Raw genomic sequence first — 20,799 nt, forward strand, 5'->3', positions numbered from 1 at the left:
GCCAACAATTTGATGGAGGTGTTTCACATCTGAGTTTCATGAATGGTATTCCACCCTGGATAAACTGGAGAGCTGCTCTATTTAATCAATTGCAAACCCTACTTTGATTTCTAAGCCTCTTCTATCAGAGCAGCCTTACATGGAGCTAAAGTTGTGATTTCAGAGGCATTAGCAAACTTTTGTCCTCCACCTCCCTTCAAAATATCTTTCCCATTAAAAAGATGGATTCTTTAATAAGTGACGTTGCATTAACTGGTTAGATACTTGGAGAAATTGTTACATTACTTAAAAAATTGATACTTTAAAACATTAAATGTAAAATTATGAGATGGTAGAAAAGAACTAGAAAAAAGATCTGATGAAAAGATTTTCTAATTTTTAGTATGCAATTCCTTTCTCGCATAAAAAGCTAAGGAAGAAATTATAAAAGAAAAGATTTCTAGATTTAGATACATAAATTAAAAAAACCCTCTGCACTGATCAAGATATTATAAATTAGGCCAAAAACAAAGTTGAAAAACATTTTGGTATTTATGTCAGAAAAATATTTTATATTGTAAATATAGACAGTGCTTTTCTACATAAATAGGGAATACTCAAACTTACCACAGCCCTTTGTCCATTCACAGACTATGATCACAATAATAATAATAATATTCATCATCACCAAACAATGCTAATGATAGTAGCTAATACTTATTGAGCATTTCCTTGGACTTTATGTTTGTTTACTCACTTAACTTTTCCAACACAATTTTGAGGGACAGCAGTGGGCTGAATGTTTATGTTCCCCCAAAATACATATGTTGACGTTCTAGTCCTTAAGGTGATGGCTTACTAGGCAGGGACTTTGAGAGGCGATTTGGTCATGAGGGCTCTGAGATTAGTGCCCTCATAAAAGAGACCTCGGAAAAATCCCTCATCCCTTCTGCCATGTGAGGTTGCAATGAGAAGACAGCAGTGGTCAATGAGGAAGCGGGCTTTTATCAGACACTGAATCTGCCAGCACCTTGATCTTGGACTTCCCAGCCTCCAGACTGTGAGAAATAAATCTCTGTTGTTTATAAGCCACCCAGTTTATGGTATTTTGTTATAGCATCCAGAGCTGATTAAAGGAGGTTCTCTCATTTCTCCCATCTTACAATTGAGGAGATTAAGACAAAGAGAGGCCAGTATGTAATTGGCTCAGGGTTATGCAGCTAGCACATGGCAGAGCCAGAATTCAAAGGCTTTCTTCCTTCAAGAGGCAAGAACAAGAGATTTTAAAAGGATGTAATACAATTGGCCAATGAATGTCTAAAATAGTCAAACTTAAAAATAAACTAAAAAAAAAAAAGAATATTAGTTGTCTTTTTTTAATGCCAGGATTCAAAGCACAATACCACACGAAGAACTTTTGACCCACAAGAAATATATACATTATTTCTACTTAACACACACACAGTATTATTATAATGGTTAGGAGAAAATGAATCAGAGCATTTTAGAGGGCTTTAGGACTGTCCAGCGAACAGCCCAGACGCAGGGCCCACCTGGCCTCGGGAGCCTTTAGCCATCTTGTCGCTGTCCTCGGGGCCTATGGTCAGCGCACGCAGGACAGGAGGAAACTTCTGGATCACTCCCCGAAGACCCAGGGCGCCCCTACAGACAGGGCCCTGGAACCCTGGACGGAGTGGAGGGAAGCAGAAACATTGCGAATCGGGGGTGGCGGCAGCAGCGACGTGGGATCCTTTGCCATCCGCCCCCTGGGCTGCGGGACCCAGTGACTTCGAGGAGGAGCGCGAGCGCAGCCGCGCGAGGCGCACCGGGATCCGCCTGGCGCGGGAGCCGCCCCCTTCCCGCCGCAGGCGGCGCGGGGCTGCGAGTCAAGTCCAGGACTCGGGCCAGTCTCTCTGGAAGACAAGACCAACCTCGCGCCGCGGCGCAGCAGGACGCGGGCTCTGAGAAGCGCGTAGCTCCGGCGACAAGACCCCAAGCACCCTCGGCCGGTGGCCCGGGCCCGGCCACCCCAGCTGCGCGTCGTTACTGGCCACAAGTTTGTCCCGGGCCAGCCAAGTTGGCGACTTGGAAGCTTCTTCCGGGCTCTGGAGGAAGGTCCCTGCTTCTTCCTACAGCAGTTCTGGACATGGCCGGGCTGGGGGCGTCGCTCCACGTCTGGGGTTGGCTGATGCTCGGCAGCTGCCTTCTGGCCAGAGCTCAGGTAAGAGCCCGTGCTCCGCGACACCTGTTTTCGCGGAGCCTCCGGCGGGGACTCAGCTTTAGCGACACGGAGGCCAGGTGCGCGCGAGAGCGCATTCACGTTCACACGTCCACACACGCCCCGGCACGCACCGAGGCGTACCCGGCAGGTGCTGGCAGGCAATTAGTGGAGCTTCAAAGATCTGCTTTAGTGGAGTGATGTCCTGGGGCCGGCACTGTTTAGAGCAGCATCCTGGCATCCGCAAAGTAAGGGGATATTTCCTAACAGCGGAGTCGTGGATCAGGTGTGTGAGGCTGGGAAGGTGAAGGAACTTTTCTTACTCTTAAACTCCGTGGTCTCCATTTAATTAATCGAAATGACTTTTGTCTGCTGGTAATTTACCATCGCTTTTGAGAATTTAAACTTACAGGATGGATTGTGACCACTATCTGAAAGAATAATTGGCTGTCTGTGATGCAGAATCACATACGTTCAAGTTAGGAGACAGAATAAAAATACCAAAATACAGTTTATATTTAATGTTAAGAAGCGGTGGCTGTCACTTTTGTACTGCTAATATCATTTAGAGATTTTCTGGGAGATCTTTTACAATGAAGCCTCTTTAATGGGCAAGATACAATTCATACGCACTTTTTTTTTTGAGTCAAATCAAATGTAGGGTTTACAGTCAGCTTTTCAGATGAGCTAGAGAGATGCGTGTAGTGGTGGATGTTATGCAGTTCAAGAGCCCTGTGAATTTAAACCGAATCAAGGTATTTCTCTCCGGTTCGGTAGGGGGTGCACCTAGACCGTCAAATGAAGGCCCAATAAAAAATTATTTCACAGTGAGAATTTAAAGCAGTGATTTATGTATTGATGCTATCTAAACTTAATAGTATGTTCTCAGCTTTCAGGTGACTAGTTTAAATTTCAATTATTCTAAAAGTGCAGTTTTAAAAACCTATCTGTTAAAGTCATAACCAGAGACATGAAAACTTACAGGGGATTTCTAGGCTAAGTGCCACGCTAAAAGTGGGCTTTACTTAACATGACCAAGATGTTCCATGTAGATTTATTTTGTTAATAAATAAATTTTGTTAATAAACTAAACAATTTGTGTGTCATACATTGAGTAATAATATTAGCAATGGATAGCTGAAAGTAAGGTACACTTAAACCTGAAAAAATTCATCAAGTTACTAGAAGGAATATGAATGCGTGCAAAAAAATTTGGTGATAAATTTCCATGACCATTATAGAACTCTGGTATAATCTCTACTATACTTCCTACATTTTTATCTCATAAGATATTTGGATAATATGCTAAAAGATGGCATCTTCTTGTATACAAGAGGCAACCGAACTCTAACCATTTATTTTATTTAGTGTTCTAGATTACTTTTTATAAGGAAATGGGGAGGTATTATTTAGTACAATAAGAAAAAAAAAAGGCTTGGTGTGGTAGCTCATGCCTGTAATCCCAGACCTTTGGGAGATCGGAGGATCTCTTGATCCCAGGAGTTCGGGGCCGCTCTGAGCTATATCATGCCACTGCACTCCAGCCTGGCAACAAAGTGAGACCCTGTCTTGAAGGAAGGAAAGAAAGAAAAGAAAGAAAAGAAAGGAAAGAAAGGGAGAGAGAGAGAAATAAATAAATGATAAATAAATCACCATGGGTTTGTGGGCAGAATATTTTCTTTTGCTTTCAATAAAACAATCAGGACACTGAATACTTTTTCTATAACTTTAAACCAAGGTTTCCCAACCTTGGCATTATTGACATTTTGGGCCATATATAATAATTCTTTGTTTTGGTGGGGGTGGGAGTGTTGTCCTGTATATTGCAGGGTATTTAGCACCATCCCTGTCTCTTCTATCCACTAGATGCCAGTAGCACCCCTCCCCGTAACTGAGACAACCAAAAATGTCTCTAGATGTTGCTATACATACTTTGGAAGGCGAAATCACTCCTGGTTGAGAATCATTGCTTTACACGGATTTCCATTTATATCTATAGATTATGAATTGCATAAAACGACAGTGTGTGGTATTATATTACATTTGCCAAATTTTTGACATTTTAAACAAAATCTGGAGGTTAAATTCAAGTGATTTACATTGACAAACTGATACATTTTCTGACCTTCAGTTTCTTCATCTTCAAAAGAGTCATATTGGTCTAAGATTATTTTAATTCTATAAGTCTTGGCTTATTACTTTAGGTTACAGTAATTCTCTACTCTGAAATTCCATTAGTTAACCTGGAGTATAATAGAGACTAAATACATTCTGGGTATTATTTACTTCAAATATCAAATGCTGATATTATTAGCTTAAGTATGAGAGACAAGGTATTTATGAAAAATGAGCCTGGCTTTATTAATTTTTTTAGAGTACCCAGTTAATGATGAATATATTGCTAGCTAACACAGATATTTCAAAAAAATTATATTGAAAGAAAACCAAAGGGAACTCACCCAGGCAGAATGAGCTTGTGTAGAGTATATTTAGTATTCAGTAAACATTGGATCACACCACAAAATAGATGATATAGACCAGTGCTCATCAATTGTTTTAAGGGTCTCTGTGGTTTCTGGTTGGTAAAGATATACTTTTGTTTCAATGCACAGTTCAAAACCGATGCATTCATACATCATTACAGAGCCCAGCAGTGCATTTTCTGTAGTCAGATTATCACATGGTAATGAGGACCACTATATAAACATGTTCAGCATTTTCTTTACTGTGTTAGTGGATCTTCCTGGTAACAGAGTGTGGGATGGAATTGGGGTGCCAGAGGTTTATTAGGGGAGGAGGTAATGCTTGTGAAAGTTGAAATGGAGAGGGAGAAGGATTGGACAGGGGTAACCTCAGACCGGCAAGCGAATCTGACAAAATTTTGTCCAAGTCAATGGAGAACCTTGGGGGAAAGGTTGCCCATCAGAGGAGTCTCATGCTGTGAAAAAATTGCCAGGTCTTAGAATTCCTACTGTTGACCTTCCAGTATGAAGATTCAGAGCTTACTAGAAAATCAGAAATCTCTTTCTGGGTGTGGAAAAATGGTAATCAGTGATCCTACTTGCCAAGTACCAAATACGGTGCTAAGTACTTGATTCTCTCATTTAATTATCACAGTAACTTTATGAGATGGGCACTGTAATTGTTCACATTTTTATAAATGAGAAAATGGGGCTATGAGATGTTAGATAATATAGTCAACTCACAGAAGCAGCCATGATTTATACTCTGGCTTTTGGTACCCTCATTGTGGAGAGCAGCTGGGCACTGCTTAGTGACATTATGTATACACATGTCCTCTGTCCCAGCAATCTCTGCCCCGAGTCTCTATCCCAGGGAATTTCTCACCCAGGTCTATAATGATCCTTGCAATAATTCTGTGGTGTTAGAGAATTAGGGACAATCTGGGTGTTTATAATGGGGTATTGTGCAGCAATAAAAAGCAATGGCTTAAATGTGCACAAATCAGCATGGACAAGATCGTAAAAACAGGATAACATGTGACACAGAAACAATAGGATATATGGTGTGATGTCATTTACATACATTAAAATACATGCACATAAAACAGTAATATATGTTTTATGAACATATTCAGATAAAAGATTGTCTATGTGTGTGTGTGTGTCTCACATAAATGCTTGTATATGGGAGGTAGGGAAGTAGGAGTGGGGTATAGAGATAAAATGGGATAAATCAATAAATCAAGTAGGCCTACACTCTGCAACTCAACGCATGTGTTAATTGCAAATTGTGGTGATAATAAACAGAACTGTCAAAACTATTACTGGTGGAGTTAAGAACGAGGACAGTCAGGTGCAATGGCTCATGCCTGTAATCCCAGCACTTTGGGAGGCTGAGGCGGGCAGATCACTAGAGGTCAGGAGTTCGAGACCAGCCTGGCCAACATGGTGAAACACCATCTCTACTAAAAATACAAAAATTAGCTGGGTGTGGTGGCACACGCCTGTAGTTCCAGCTACTTGGGAAGCTTAGGTGGGAGAATTGCTTGAACCCTGGAGGCAGAGGTTGCAGTGAGCTGAGATCATGCCAAATCCTAAAATATAGGCAGCTTCTCCAAAGTGGAAACTAGGGACTGTCTTTGGCAGAATGAAATGGAAACTCGACAGTTGATTATCTCTATACTGTGTTTATTGCCACAAACACTATTGTAGTTAAAGATAAGAGAGTTGGTTTGTTCTCATTCTTTTCTGTTGACAACCAGGACTGTTTCCATTTGTCTTCTAGTTATAAGGAAGTCTTAAATCCCTGAGGAATGGGCTTCTTCGTGGCTGCATTAATTGTAAGTAGTCTCTTCAGCCCTGGTAGACCAGAGGCAGTGAGATGGAAGGGTCCCAGGTGTGGCTCTTTCTTGCCAATGCACAGAGAGTAGGTTTCATATTCCCAAAACTTCCTCAATTCTTTGTGACAAAATAAAATATTTTCAACAGGCATTCATGCATCTCACTTATTTTCCTGTCTTGAACTTCAATTGGTTTTGTCATCTGCTGGAACCTATCTTGTCCTTTCTTTCCCCTGTTTTGTTTTTATCTTTTCTCTGGGTTATTCATTAAATTTTTAAACAGCCATGTGACTTTAGGCAGTTAATTTCATCTCTTGGTTGTCTCCACTGGCTCCACTGTAAAATAGGACTTACTCATAGAATAAGCATTATAGTGACATCTACTCATAGAATGTGAGTCTTGAATTTAAAAATATACAAACAAAAAGCTTAAAGGTTCCTGATAACAAAAGATGTCAGCTCTTTCCTCTTCTTTTATTAGCAGATCAGTCAAGTTATTTTTAATGGAATGATTACTAGATTAAGATTATTTCTAAGCATTAGTGAGAACTCCTGAAGGCTTTTAAATGGGGTGTGTATGTGTATGAGGATTTTGTGAGGCTGTTTTCTCTTCCTTTTGTTTCTTATGACTTCTCCTTCAGAAACCATATTTTTTCTGATAGCAATTGGACATTTTCTTCATAACACTGATAGCTGTTATATTACATTTATTAATATAAGTACTTGATCAATATCTAACTTCCTCATTGCTTTTGCTCAAAATTTGTTTCCTTCTTGCTAATGGATATTACCACTTTACTTTTCCCAGTTGCTATTGTCTCCCAGGATTGCACAGCTGTGCTGCATGACAGATGTGTTGCCTAGAGGGAGTGACACTAGTTAGAAATGAATAGGACATCGGCCACTGTTGCTATTATGTGTAGATCTATAATTTGGCCTTCAGCCTGTTTTCTGTAATCTCAGATTCTCGTTGCCAATTGATGGCAGGAAACAATCTTCCTGATGATTTGTCATGTCCAAAAACAGGTCAGCACTATTTCTAGAGTGATAATCATTGGCTGATTTCATTTCCCATGAAATGAACTCCATCACTGAGTAGAGCTGCCATAGAATAGCCTTGAAAGGCAGAGGTAGTGCTGTGTGAGGACACTGTACTGGGAGATGGGACACCTGGCTGTAGTCCATGTTTTACTATAAATTAGCTGGGTGGCCACAGATAAGTGGCAAAATTCTGGGTCTCATTTTATCATATGTCAAGAGTATAAGGTTTAGAGTTCCAGCATACCAGAGATTCAGATTTTTTCAGGTTATCAACAGTGCTAGCTTTAAAAAGAATGTTTTTACTATATACATATAACAGGGATCAAAAGCAGAAACTACCCACATTTCTATTTAGTCTTTGTCTATGTGCCTATTCAATTAATACATACTTTCAATTATGTCATAAATGAAATTTTATATATATTTTCACTTGACATTATACAATCCACTTTTTTCCCATTTTCCTATGACTATTTTCCTGTCTTACATACTCATTCTCTTTCTCTCTCACTACTGCCCCATCTCCTCTCAATCCCACTCAGATAATACTGTGTATCTTCCACCTCTTTCTCCATAATTTATTTGCTCATATAAAATATATACACAGATGTAGTTATTTCATCTTTATTTGTTTAAAAAGTGACCACACACACACACACACACAGAATGTTTATAAACAATGTAGAAGACTGGCAATTTGAACTCATTAAATTATATTACAAATGACAGAGCCAGCACTTGAATCTTGAGAAAGTGGTCCTCCTTTCATCTTGGAGTGTTATTATCATGGTATGTGCTCCCCATGTGATGCCACTCTAGCAATTTCAGACACAGCTACATAGAAGTCATGATTACAGAAACTCCAAGAGCCAACCTTACCAGAGAGCATTTGACACTATCAAGTGTCACTGAGGTACAGAAAGAAAAATTAGGCTTTAAGGAATGAAAATGTAAAAAAGATTCTGTGCTCAGGAACTATAAAGTGAGTTACTTCAAAATGGAATTTGAGCTCTGTTATGATTTCAATAGTGCAAGAACACTTAATTATTCCTGCATTAACCAATATTTTTATATTTTTGAACATTTTTAACATGGAGTGTAAAATATTGACTAAATGGAACATGTGTTATTTTTACATTCGTGAAGTTTTCTATGTGTTGCTGAAAACCATTTATTTATCTGTATTACCTAATTAGCTACCTTGAATAATGTCACAACTAAAAGCTGTAAGGGTTGAAAAAGGAAAAAAGAAACACAAAAACTGGCTGAAGAGTCAAAGACAGGTTTATTTTGGAGAATAAACCTGAGAGGGGCTTCTGGCCAATTTTGGTCAGGAGCATGCTCTCTTACAGACTAAGAGTATTTAAGGGTTCAGGGCGGGAGGGCTTATCACAGGCTTGGACTGCTCCTGTGCCTCTTTGTCTTGCTTGTCTGGGAGGGAGAGTTTTTGTGTTTGTTCCCATACATCTTCCTGCAGCTGCAGGCATATCCCCCATGTCTTTTAGCTTCCCTATCTTAGTGCACGTAATGGGAAAGGAATATGCTTATTAGGGCTCACTGTTTTACTTTGGTTCATTGTATGAGTGTGAAGTTTGGTGGTTACTCAAGAGACTTTCCCTCTCCTTCTATGCCTGAGATGTCTTATCTTTGTTTTACTGTCTGCTCTTTCTGGTTGCTTGTTTAGAAGAGAAGTGATTTCCTTGAAATGCATGAGGTTAGAAAGGGAGCTAGAACTTAAAAATGGTGGTGTTTGTCCAAGATGACAGTGCTCCTGCTCTGTCAAAAGCAACTAAAAGTGGAGGTAACATTCGCTCCATAGCCCGTTTTCTTAATATATATGGTGACAATAGTAGTTAATGATATTTTTGTATTCAGTCTTGTCCATGTATAGATATAATATACTCTACATGGTTACATTCCTCATAGTATTCCCCCAAGTTCAATAAAAGCAATAACCATTGTACTATTTCTTTTTCTGGTTATCTTTTGAGTCCTTTGTCAGCTAATGAGGATAGCAAATTTTTTTTCAGTTTTTTTTTCTATTAGAATAGCTATTAGAATAGGTAATTTTGGGTTGATATATCCTGAGTTCTCAAACTTTATTCCAAAATTTTTATCCACTAGAACAAAAATGGGCAAACTATTGCCTGTTATCCAAATTCGTTCCATCATCTGTTTTTCTATGCCTCATAAGCTAAGAATGATTTTCACATTTTTAAGTCATTGAATAAAAATCAGAAGAATCTAGGTTAACATTAAGAGTGAAGTCATGTTGATAGCTTGCACTCTTGATAGGTGAGTGGCACTTTACCTCTGTGGTCTTCCTTTTCAAAACATATTGGCCCAGTTCCATAATGAGAAAACCATAAAAAAAAAAACCCAACTGTGGGACATTATACAAAATGTCTGACTAGTGTTCCTCAAACTATTAAGATAATTAAAAATGAGGAAAGCCTGAGAAACTATCACAACCTAGATGAACCTAAGGAGACATGACAACTAAACGTGATGTGGTGTCTTGATGAGACCCCAGAACAGACAAAGGACATTAGGTAAAAACTAAGAAAATCTGAATAAAGTATCAACTTAGTGAATAACAATATATCAATATTGATTCATTAATTATAACAAATATAGCTACTAATATAAGATTTTAATAAGGGGAAACTGAGTGTTTATGAGAACTCTGTACTATCTTATATAACTATTTTTTTCTGTAAATCTAAAACTATTCTAAGATTTAAAACATTTAAAAGGGGATTTTACTGTATTTTAAAAGGATAATATTTTGTAGATGTGAAGATTAAATAAAATTAAAATTTCAGTGTTCATAAAATTTTATTTGAACACAGCCACATTCATTCACCTACTACCGCTTCGCATGGCTGTTTGGTGCGTTCTGAATTGCAGTGACTCAGTCATAACTTGACACATTTCAAGTGCTACAGGTATTGCTCTACATTTTCACTTTGCTTTTTTCACTACCAGGGAGCACCCATCACGTCAAAATAAGAAGAGAAAAATGGACTAAATATTCTGCTTCTAAAGGCACAGTGTATGTGGATATTTTTTGCTATCAAATAAAATGGAAAAGCATTGTGTTTATTATTCAGTGACACCACAGTTGTGCTAATAGAATACAATATATGTTGACATTCCCAGATTAAGCAATCATTACAATATTCCCAGCTGATAGCACAGCATTCAGTCAGAAAAATTAGAAAATTTAAGATGAGATATCTCATCATATAACTTCTTTTAAAAAATGAGGCTGCAATAAAAGTAAAGTTCAAAGTAAGGTTCTCATTTGTTAGCTAAGCAAGGAAAGCCATTTACCAATGGTGAACTAATAAATGGGTTAAATCATGTTTGACTGTAGTAGGCATGAAATGTGTCTAGAGAAAATAACTAGTTTAAAACTACTTACCTTTTGAAAAGAATAGAGTTGAGGATGTTGTAGCAACATCAATAATCAATTAAAAAACAAAGCAAATGATTTTAAGGGGTTTTCCTTGGCCCTTGATGAGTAATATCAGTAATAACATTTGTTACTGATATTAATCAGTTGTTTATTTGAGGAGTCAGTGCTGAGTTTGGTTTACTGAAGAGTTTGCCTTGAAAAATAGTCTGCGTGGAAGAACATTTTCAAAGAATTTGAGAAAATGACTAATTTAGTTCAACCTGAAATGGAGTGTGCTAAGACGTGTTAAAAATGATGGTGTTAAACCTTTGTGTGGAAGACCAATCAAAAGCTCATGAAAATATAAAGCATTTAAAATCAATGGTTATTTATTGTATTATCTGCAAGCACTTTGTAGGAAATATTTGAATATATCGTGTGTCATTGAACCAATAATGTCAATGGCCAACTTTGTTCACCCTTACTAACTTAATTATCATCAGTTCTTTAAAGTTTTGTCAGATACAGAAGCCGCATACTTTGACTTGCCCTACTATGGCTTAGCCATGATAAAGCTTACTATGATATTTCTGAGCTCAGGGTTAAAACGTTGAAATTAGGTGAACTACTTTTTCAAGCTATCTGCCGTTCTGTATGTGATGGTTAATGCTGATGGTCAACTTGATTGGATTGAAGGATACAAAGTATTGATCCTGTGTGTGTCTGTGAGGGTATTGCCCAAGGAGATTGACATTGAGTCAGTGGGCTGGGAAAGGCAGACCCACCCTTAAGCTGGTGGTCACAATTTAATCAGCTGCCAGCATGGCTAGAATATAAACAGGCAGAAATATGTGAAAAGAGAGACTGGCCTAGCCGTCCAGCCTACATCTTTCTCCCGTGCTGGATGCTTCCTGCCCTTGAAAATTGGACTCCAAGTTCTTCAGTTTTGGAACTTGGACTGGCTCTCCTTGCTCTTCAGCCTGCAGGTGGCCTATTGTGGAACCTTGTGATTGGTGAGTTAATACTTAATAAACTCCCCTTTATATATATATATATATATATCTATTCCATTAGTTCTGTTTCTCTAGAGAACCCTGACTAATGCAATGTACCTCTCAATGAAGATTGGAAAAGAAAGAAGGGATGAAGACAAAAAGAGTTTAGTTTTAGGTCTAACAAGAGTCTCTTGATCTTTGGTACTTTTTTTTTTTTAGAAGGGGTTTATAATTCAGTGATGATGGATGAATCTCATATTAGTTTCAGGAAATTTGTTAAAGCTGCCAAAATGTCCTTCCTAGATTTCATTATTTATCTCTCGAAATGCATTAAGGATCCATTTTACATACATTGTAAAATTAGCCTTTTTTGCTATAACCCTGGAAGCTGAGTAACTAGGCATGTGTATAAAGAAAGAAGAGGAAGAAAATTCCTATGCCAAAATTTGTAACTGAGGTGTAGCTAGATGTTTTTTCTCTTGGAGGCAATCTAGTTCATTTGCAAGAAATGGTGTTGAAAAGACATGGATTTATTTATTTGGAAAATTTCCAGGTCTGTTTGTTACAATAAAGCTGGTCATAAAAACACAAGTACTTGTTAAGAGAGAAGTACTGTTCAAAGGTGGGAATCTTTTTTTTTTTAAGATGGTGTCTCACCCTCTCACCCAGGCTGGAGTGCAATGGCACAATCTCAGCTCACTGCAACCTCCTCCCGGGTTAAAGTGATTCTCCTGTCTCAGCCTCCTGAGTAGCTGGGATTACAGGCACATGCCACCATGCCCGGCTACAAAGATGGGAATCTATGGTCTAACAGGAGGAGAACATCATTAGAATAAGCTGGATAAAATAAGAAAGCTAAATAGAAAATCCAGGAGTAACTGTGCAAGTCAGCCATCTCTTGAGGGAGAAACAAAGGCAAAATATTGCAGAAGTAGATCAGTCTTGCTTATCATTGCAAAACATGAAAAATCAATTTTAACTCTATGTTAAAATACAAATAACCTTATGAGCAATTTTGGCTTTATTCTGTTGATTCTGTTATTTGCAGATGTTAGCAATACTTTTATAAGAAAGCCACGAGAATTTACTAGAAACTATTAAAACTAAAAAGAGTTCAGTAATGTCACCAAGAATGACATTAAAAATAGGAAATGAAATAGCTTCCTTATGTGTAAAAAAACTACCACTTAGCATAATAAAACTATCCTATTAGTAATAGCGATCAAAAATAAAATAACTAGAAATGAATAGAAGAATTATGCTGAACCTATATGACAAAAAAGAAAGCTTCACTAAGGCTTAAAAATGTAAACATTAAATAAATGAAGAAATATGCCATATACTTATCAAAGGATGATAAAGGGAATGTCTCATATTTTCAGGAGCCTATGTAAGTTGTGAGGGACTACCTAATGCATGAGTTCTTTTGCACTCAATTTTTTTTTTGCTAATGAAGTAGTCTTAATATATTTGACCTTACTTTATCTCAAAATACTATATTGTACTTAATTTATAATTAACTTAAAATTTAATTGGTGTTTTTCATGGTTATAGTCATTAAACTAAACAATTCCTTAAAAACTTTAGCAGATGAATTTTTAAAAATCTGTATTTTGAGAGAATTATAGATTCACATGCAATGTAAGAAATAATACAGATACTAAATACCTTTCATGTAGTTTCTCTCAATGGTAACATCTTTCAGTACTATAGTATAATATTACAATCAGGAAATTGACATTGATATAATCCCTCTGTCTTATGCAGATTCCATTGGTTTTATACATACTTATTTGTGTGTGTGCACATCTATTTAGTTTATGCAGTTTTATCACATGTAGAGTTGCATGTGATCACCAACACAGTGAAAATATAGAATAGTTTCCACATAGGAATCCTTTCATAGCCACAACCACTTACTTCTTCCTTCCCCGCAACACCTGGCAACTGCTAATCGGTTCTTTGTCTCTGTAATCATTATATGACTCTTAAAAATTTAACCGTGCTTTTTTTTCTAAGTATAATTGGAGCTCTACAAATATCTATAATAAATTCACATGTAGTTAATTAAAATATAAGAGAAAAGGATGAGTAATAGCTTTGAAGGATGACAGCTCAATGTGATCGCATTCTTAATGTTTTCATTTAACTGTGTATGAGCCACACCACAGATAGATACATGTTTTTCTTTTTTTTATTAATTTTTTTTGCACACAAAACAATAAACATTTTCTAAAAATACATACAAACAAAAAGATGCATATCAAACATATTAGGAAGGTTGCACATGGGAAGACGGGGAATAGAAATGGGGAGTGGGAATTAAAGAAAATGAATGAGAGAGGGACTTTGTATGGATCAATGATAATAACTCAATCCTCTATTTGACAAAGAAGAAGGAGAAGGAAGAGGAAGAAAAAGAAAGTGGGATAAAGGATCAGAAAGGGAGGAAAATAGAAAAAATTAGAGTATGACTCCAGGGTAGACCTGTTTTATTGTCGCTGGGTTGGTTGGTTGGTTTGTCTGTTGCATTTTTCGTATGTTTCGCCATGTTGGCCAGGCTGGTCCCGAACTCCTAGCCTGAAGTGATCAACCCACCTCGGCCTCCCAGAGCGCCGGGACTACAGGCGTGAGCCACCACGTCCAGCCGTCACATTGCTTCTGGCCTCCGTAGTAGACCTCCCAGACGGGGCGGTCGGGCAGAGGTGCTCCCCACATCCCAGACGGGGCGGCCGGGCAGAGGCTCTCCTCACTTCCCAGACGATGGGTGGCCGGGCAGAGGCGCTCCTCACTTCCCAGACGGGGCGGCCGGGCAGAGGCGCTCCTCAGTTCTTCTCTACATGTTTTTCTTAAATCATTTTCAATTTGCTTCTTGCATGAACAGGGTCATGGGAATTTTTAGAATTTGTAGCCAAATGTGCAAAATCAACTGATCTTCAGATTTAGCTTGAATTAGAGTTCATTATATGAAATGATTAAAAACTTAAGAAGCCAAGACATTTTCATATTGTGTGTGTGTAGTGTCTGTGTGAGTATGCATGCTTCCTTGTGTGTGTTTGTGTATATATTTATGCTGTATATCTTATCTGTTTTTCTTTTTTTATGTTGAATTAAAAAAGGACTAAACAAAAAGTTTCATGGTTCATAATTTTTTTTTTTTTTTTTTTTTGAGAGGGAGTCTCGCTCTGTCGCCCAGGCTGGAGTGCGGTGGCGCAATCTCGGCTCACTGCAAGCTCCGACTCCCGGGTTCACGCCATTCTCCTGCCTCAGCCTCTCCGAGTAGCTGGGACTACAGGCGCCCGCCACCACGCCCGGCTAATTTTTTGTATTTTTAGTAGAGACGGGGTTTCACCGTGGTCTCGATCTCCTGACCTCGTGATCCACCCGCCTCGGCCTCCCAAAGTGCTGGGATTACAAGCGTGAGCCACTGCGCCCGGCCCATGGTTCATAATTTAAAGGTAGATGATTCAATAATATTTTTCTCAAAACTATAATGTTTATTATAACAGATTTCTTTATTTTAAAGCAGTATTACAGACAATACATTCTAAGTAATTAAAAACATGTTTTCATTGTTAAACCTCCTTTAGAACATAAAAGCTTCAGCTACTCTCAAGGGAATCACATTCGTGAGAGTGACATTGGCATTTAAGAAAAGGAAAATAAAATAATTATAAGTTCATATGAACTTTTTTGAGGCCTGTGGGAAAACATGGAGTAGAGCGTTCATAAAATTGATTTGTTACTTGGCCCATTCATACTGGAGTATATGAGAAACCCTGAATTCCAAGCAAAATTCCTTCTTATAAACCAGCTCAGTTTTCTCTCATACTGTGGAAAATAGAATGGCTAGCTGTATTAGAGTTCTTCAGGGAACAGAACCAGTGGGATATATATATACAAAGAGATTTATTGTGAGGAAGTGATTTACACAATATGGAGGCTGAGAAGTACTAGGATTTGCAGTAAGCAAGCTGAGGATCCAGGAAAGCTAGTGGTATAATTCAGTCCAAGTCTGAAGGTCGGAGAACCAGGGGAGCTGATGGCATAAATCTCACTTTGAGGGCTAGAGAAGATGAGATGAAATGTTGCCAGGAAGGGAAAAAAAAGGTGCAAATTCCTTCTTCCTCTGCATTTTGTTCAACTGACACCTTCAACAAATTAGATGAGGCCCAGTTACACTGTGGGAGGGCAATCTGCTTTGCTGAGTCTACTGATTCAAACGTTAATCTTGGATGAAAACAGACACACAGACACACTGGAAACAAATGTAATCTGGGCACCCATGGCCCACCGAAGTTGCTACATGAAATTAACCACCACACTAGCCTAGAAGGGAATTCATTTTTAACAAAACATATCCTTGTGATCCTTTCGAAATTCAAGTAAAACTTAATATATAAATGTTATAATAACTTTCCAAGAGAACATTATATTTGTTAAGTAGACTTCACTTTAGGAAAGATATATTTTTGTAAAATTATAAAATAATGATATCTAAAACATTTTTATATACCTTTTTTAATGATCACCTGTGGTAGATTCTCATTTGCTAGAATGAGGTAATATTTTGTGGTTTTTTTAAGTGAGAGAAGAATGCTGCTTTTTTTAAAAAATGATTTCTTTGGTGATAATTGTAAATTCACATGCAGTTGGAAGAACTAATGAGAGAGAACATGTGTATCCTTTACCCAGTTTCCCCCCTTATCACTTGTAAGATAACATCTTATAAAACTATAGTAAAATATCACAACCAAGATAATAACATTGATAACCGTCAAGATACAGAACATTTTCTTCCCAGAAGGGTCCATTCTGGTGTTCTTTATAGCCAAACCCCCTTCCTTTGCACTTACCACTCCTCAACTCCTGGCAACCACTATCTCTTTTTCATTTCTATAGTTTAATTTGTGTATTCTTCCTTTTTTATCTTGGTTGGCTTTCTAGAAGCTTGTCAATATTATTGGTAATTTTAAATCACCAGCTCTTTGTTTCACTGACAGTCTGCATTGTTTTTCTGTTTCAATTTCATTGATTTCTCCTCTTATCTTTATGATGTCCTTCTTCCTACTTGGTTTGGTTTTATTTTGTTCTTCTTTTTCTAGGTTCTTGAGGTGGGAGATTACATTATTGATGCAAAACTTTTCTTCTTTTCTAATGGATGTATTTAGTGCTATGCATTTCTCTTAGCACTGCTTTAGGTCTGTCCCACAAATTTTGATATGTTGTTTTTGTATTTTCATTCAGTTCAATGTACTTTTGATTTCCCTTGAGACTTTCTTTTTGACCCATGGATTGTTTAGAAGTGTGTTTAGTTTCTAAGTGTTTGGAGAGTTTTGTTATCTTTTTGTTATTGATTTCCAGTTTGATTCCATTGTGGTCTGAGAACATTGTGATCTGAGAACTCTGTATGCTTGCAATTCTTTTAAAATTGTTGAGATTTGTTTTATGATTCAGGATATGGTCTACCTTGGTATTTGCTCTGTATGTATTTGAAAAGAAAGTGTATTCTCCATTGCTGGGTGAAGTGTTCAGTAAATGTCTATTAGATCCTGTTGGTTGATGGCATTGTTGAGTTCTATATCCTTGCTGATTTTCTGTCTAGTTGTTCTATCAATGTTGAGAAAGGGGGTTGAAGTTTCCAACTGTAATTGTGGATTTGTTTATCTCTTCTTTCAGTTCTATCAGTTTTTGCTTCACATATTTTGCAGCTCTGTTTTTTTGATGCATACACATTTTTGAGGGCCATGTTTTCTTGATGGAGTGACCCTTGTATTATTGTATAATGTCCCTCTTTTAGTCTCTGGTAATTTTGTTTGCTCTACTTTATCTGGTACTAATATAATTGGGGAAGTGGGATTATCACCTTATTACTGCTCATAGAAGTAGAAGTTTTGATTCCTCCGTCAGCTATCACTGACACCTATGATGGGCTGCTCCATGGTCCTGATGGGTGGGGGTATGAGTTCTGCTCCTCATGTGGCCTCCACTGACACCACAATGGGAGTAGCCTTGTTACTGCGAGGGTGACTCTCTACTAGGTCTTCTCTGACCCCCCTCCAGCAGAGAAGTAGAGGGACACTGTGTTACTGTCAGGAGAGGTGGAAGTCCAGGCTTCTCACATGCAGATTGTGAAGAAATGGTGGGGTGTCCAGAAGCCTTTGTTTCAGGCCAGTGAGAGGGAATGTTTTAGTTCTTTACTTTGCTCTTAAACCATTCTGGGAGGTTGTAGGGGTCCCTTGTCATTTTGGGTTGGGTTTGTGAGACAGCATGTCAGGCAGTGTTCTTGTATAAGTGGTTAGCTGTCCTTGTGTTGCTAGCTGTCCTTGTGTAAGCTGTCCATGTAGTAAACTGTGGTTTGGGAAAATTTCTTGCGATAGTTCCCGTTATCCAGCAAATCATGTGTGACAGCCCTGCCTTCATGGGTCTGCCCTGTTCCACTTGCCAAGGCTTGACACAAGTTACTCTAGTTTGGATCTTACAACTTCCACGTTTCTCTGAAAGCATCACTGATCGACTCTCCTGTGGGTTGGTTTTAATTGTCCCTTGGTGCTGAGATACACCTGTCCTGGATTGTTGGTCTGGTCTCACATTGGGAAGAAGTGATTGGCGACTAGGAATCAGTATCAAAACAGTTTCAGCCACATTTGAGCAACAAGCCTGACCTGGAGAAAGTGGCTCTCAGGCTAAATCTTCCCAGAGTCCACTGTTAAGTTCAATTTTGTTGGTTCCGTAAGTGTTGGTTATCATTTGAAGCACTGGCCCAGCATTATTCTATCAGAAGTGTTGTTTCTATATAATTGGGGCATGACACAGTTAGGTCCAAAGCTTAAAGGAAATAATACAAAGTAAAACCAATAGGAGCATAACGAATTTATTTTGTAGAATGATTTTGAACCAAGAGGCCAAGCCTGAGGCCAAGAAACTAAGCAAATCAAAAGACCATTGGGAAACCAGGTGAGACCTGTTGTAGCCATTGAGATCAATGGGCTAAATAAAAATTTTTAAAACTCTAACGAAAAAACTAATGGGTTCATGAAGCCGCAAATCAAGATCAAGCAGAACAAAATAATTATATAAGATTGAATACTTCTTAAAAATTATAATTTTTATGATTTTAAGGAGAGTACATCATCGTGGAGGCAATGATTTATGACTTGCAAATCACATGTATTGAGATGGAGTAAAAAGCTGAACCCTTGAGATATTGAGGTAGGAGGCGGGGCTCGGAGACCAGACCAAACTGAGGACTAGCTAAAAGAGGGAAATGGTGGAAGCAGCTTTCCATAAGACACATCCTCCAGTGTTCCATGCCAGTTTATCATTGCCATGGCAACACTGAAAGTTACCACCCCTTTCCACAGCAATGACCCAATGACCCAGAAGTTACCACCCTTTTTAAAGAAATTGCTATATAATCTACCTCTTAATTTGCATATAAGTGGGTATAAACATGACTGCAGAACTGCCTCTGAGCTGCTACTCTGGGCAGACTGCCTAGCCCTGCTCTGCAAGGAACAGTACCTCTGCTGCTGCTGTATACTGTCACTTCAATAAAAGTTGCTGTCAAACACCACCAGCTTGTCTTTGAATTCTTCCCTGGGCAGAGCCAGGAACCCTCCCAGGCTAAGCCCCAGTTGTGAGCTGCAGCTTTTTCTGTGGTGTTTTCCCAGGCTGTCTTTTTTCTTCCTTGGCTAGAGAGCAGGCTTCTCTTGAGACTTAAATTTTTCTGCCTGTGCCTATTGATATTCCAGGGTTTCCAGCTTCTTTTACTCCAAGTTGGGGATGTATGAGGCAGAAAGAAAACCCAGGGAATTTACCACCATGTTGTTTTCCAGGATCTGTAGCCTGCTCTGCTATCTTCTCTCTGCCTTTTAGAATATTGTTATATCCATTTTATATGTAATGTGTAGGGCTTTTGTTTATATTTACTGAGAGGAATTGGGGAAAGCACATCAACTCCATCATGCTGGAAGTTCCAGAATACCTCTTAAATTAAGCTAACTTATGGATTTATGGTTACTTAAAAATTGAATAAATGTGAATATTGGGTTAATTATGAAGATTTTCATATCTTGACATTAAAATTGGTATCTATATTTACAACTTTAGGGGCTTTTACTAAAGTACAAATTACCAAATTAGGGCTTCTCTTAGCTATCAAATATGTGACAGATTGGAATTTAACATTTTATTTCAAATCATAAATGATCACTTGTCCAGGAAAAATTACTAACATCTGTTTTTCTAAATGTAACATTTTGTTTTGGGTACAATTGTTGCTTTTGGAGAACTAGACATTGAAAATGTAAACTGCTCTTCTGTTTGAAGTACACTATCATTTTAATGTCATTCTATGTTAAAGAGTGCTTGTATCTATAACAGGAATAAAAGAAAGCAATATAAAAAACAAGTACTTATTTGCTTTTACTGGAAATGACTGATTTGGTTTGGCTGTGTTCCCACCCGAAATCTCATCCTGAATTGTAATCCCCATAATCCCCACATGTCAAGGGTGGAAGCAGGGGAGGTAATCAGATCATGGGGGTGGTTTCCCCCATGCTGTTCTGATAGCGAGTGAGTCTCATGAGATCTTGTGGTTTTGTAAACATCTGGCATTTCCTCTGCTTGCACTCACTTCGTCCTGCTGCCCAGTGAAGAAGGTGCCTCCTTCTCCTTTGCCTTCTGCCATGATTGTAAGTTTCTTGAGGCTTCCCCAGCAATGTGGAACTGTGAGTCAATCAAATCTCTTTCCTTACCCAGTCTTGGGTATTTCTTCATAGCAGTGTGAGAATGGACTAATACAATGACTAAAGATCAATTTAACAGATTGTGATTTAGCACATTCTGATCATACTTGCTC

At 38.2% G+C, this 20,799-nt stretch overlaps 1 protein-coding gene across 5 annotated transcripts in view; it reads left to right on the forward strand.

Annotated features, from left to right (window-relative positions):
• The first annotated feature begins 1,810 nt into the window (after positions 1-1,810).
• PTH2R (parathyroid hormone 2 receptor) overlaps positions 1,811-20,799 on the forward strand; it is an 85,183-nt gene continuing 66,194 nt past the window's right edge. For 3 of the 5 annotated variants that reach the window (XM_055290423.2, XM_055290425.2, XM_063645034.1), the window contains exon 1: positions 1,811-2,200. In XM_055290423.2, the coding sequence (XP_055146398.1) occupies positions 2,126-2,200 (75 nt within the window). In that variant the 5' untranslated portion in view covers positions 1,811-2,125. Of the gene's footprint in view, positions 2,201-6,450; positions 6,501-20,593; positions 20,633-20,799 lie in introns of those variants that run through there. The other 2 variants (XM_063645033.1, XM_055290424.1) reach the window with 2 other exon arrangements.

This window comes from Symphalangus syndactylus, chromosome 8, assembly GCF_028878055.3.
Source record: "Symphalangus syndactylus isolate Jambi chromosome 8, NHGRI_mSymSyn1-v2.1_pri, whole genome shotgun sequence".
Taxonomy (NCBI): domain Eukaryota; kingdom Metazoa; phylum Chordata; class Mammalia; order Primates; family Hylobatidae; genus Symphalangus; species Symphalangus syndactylus.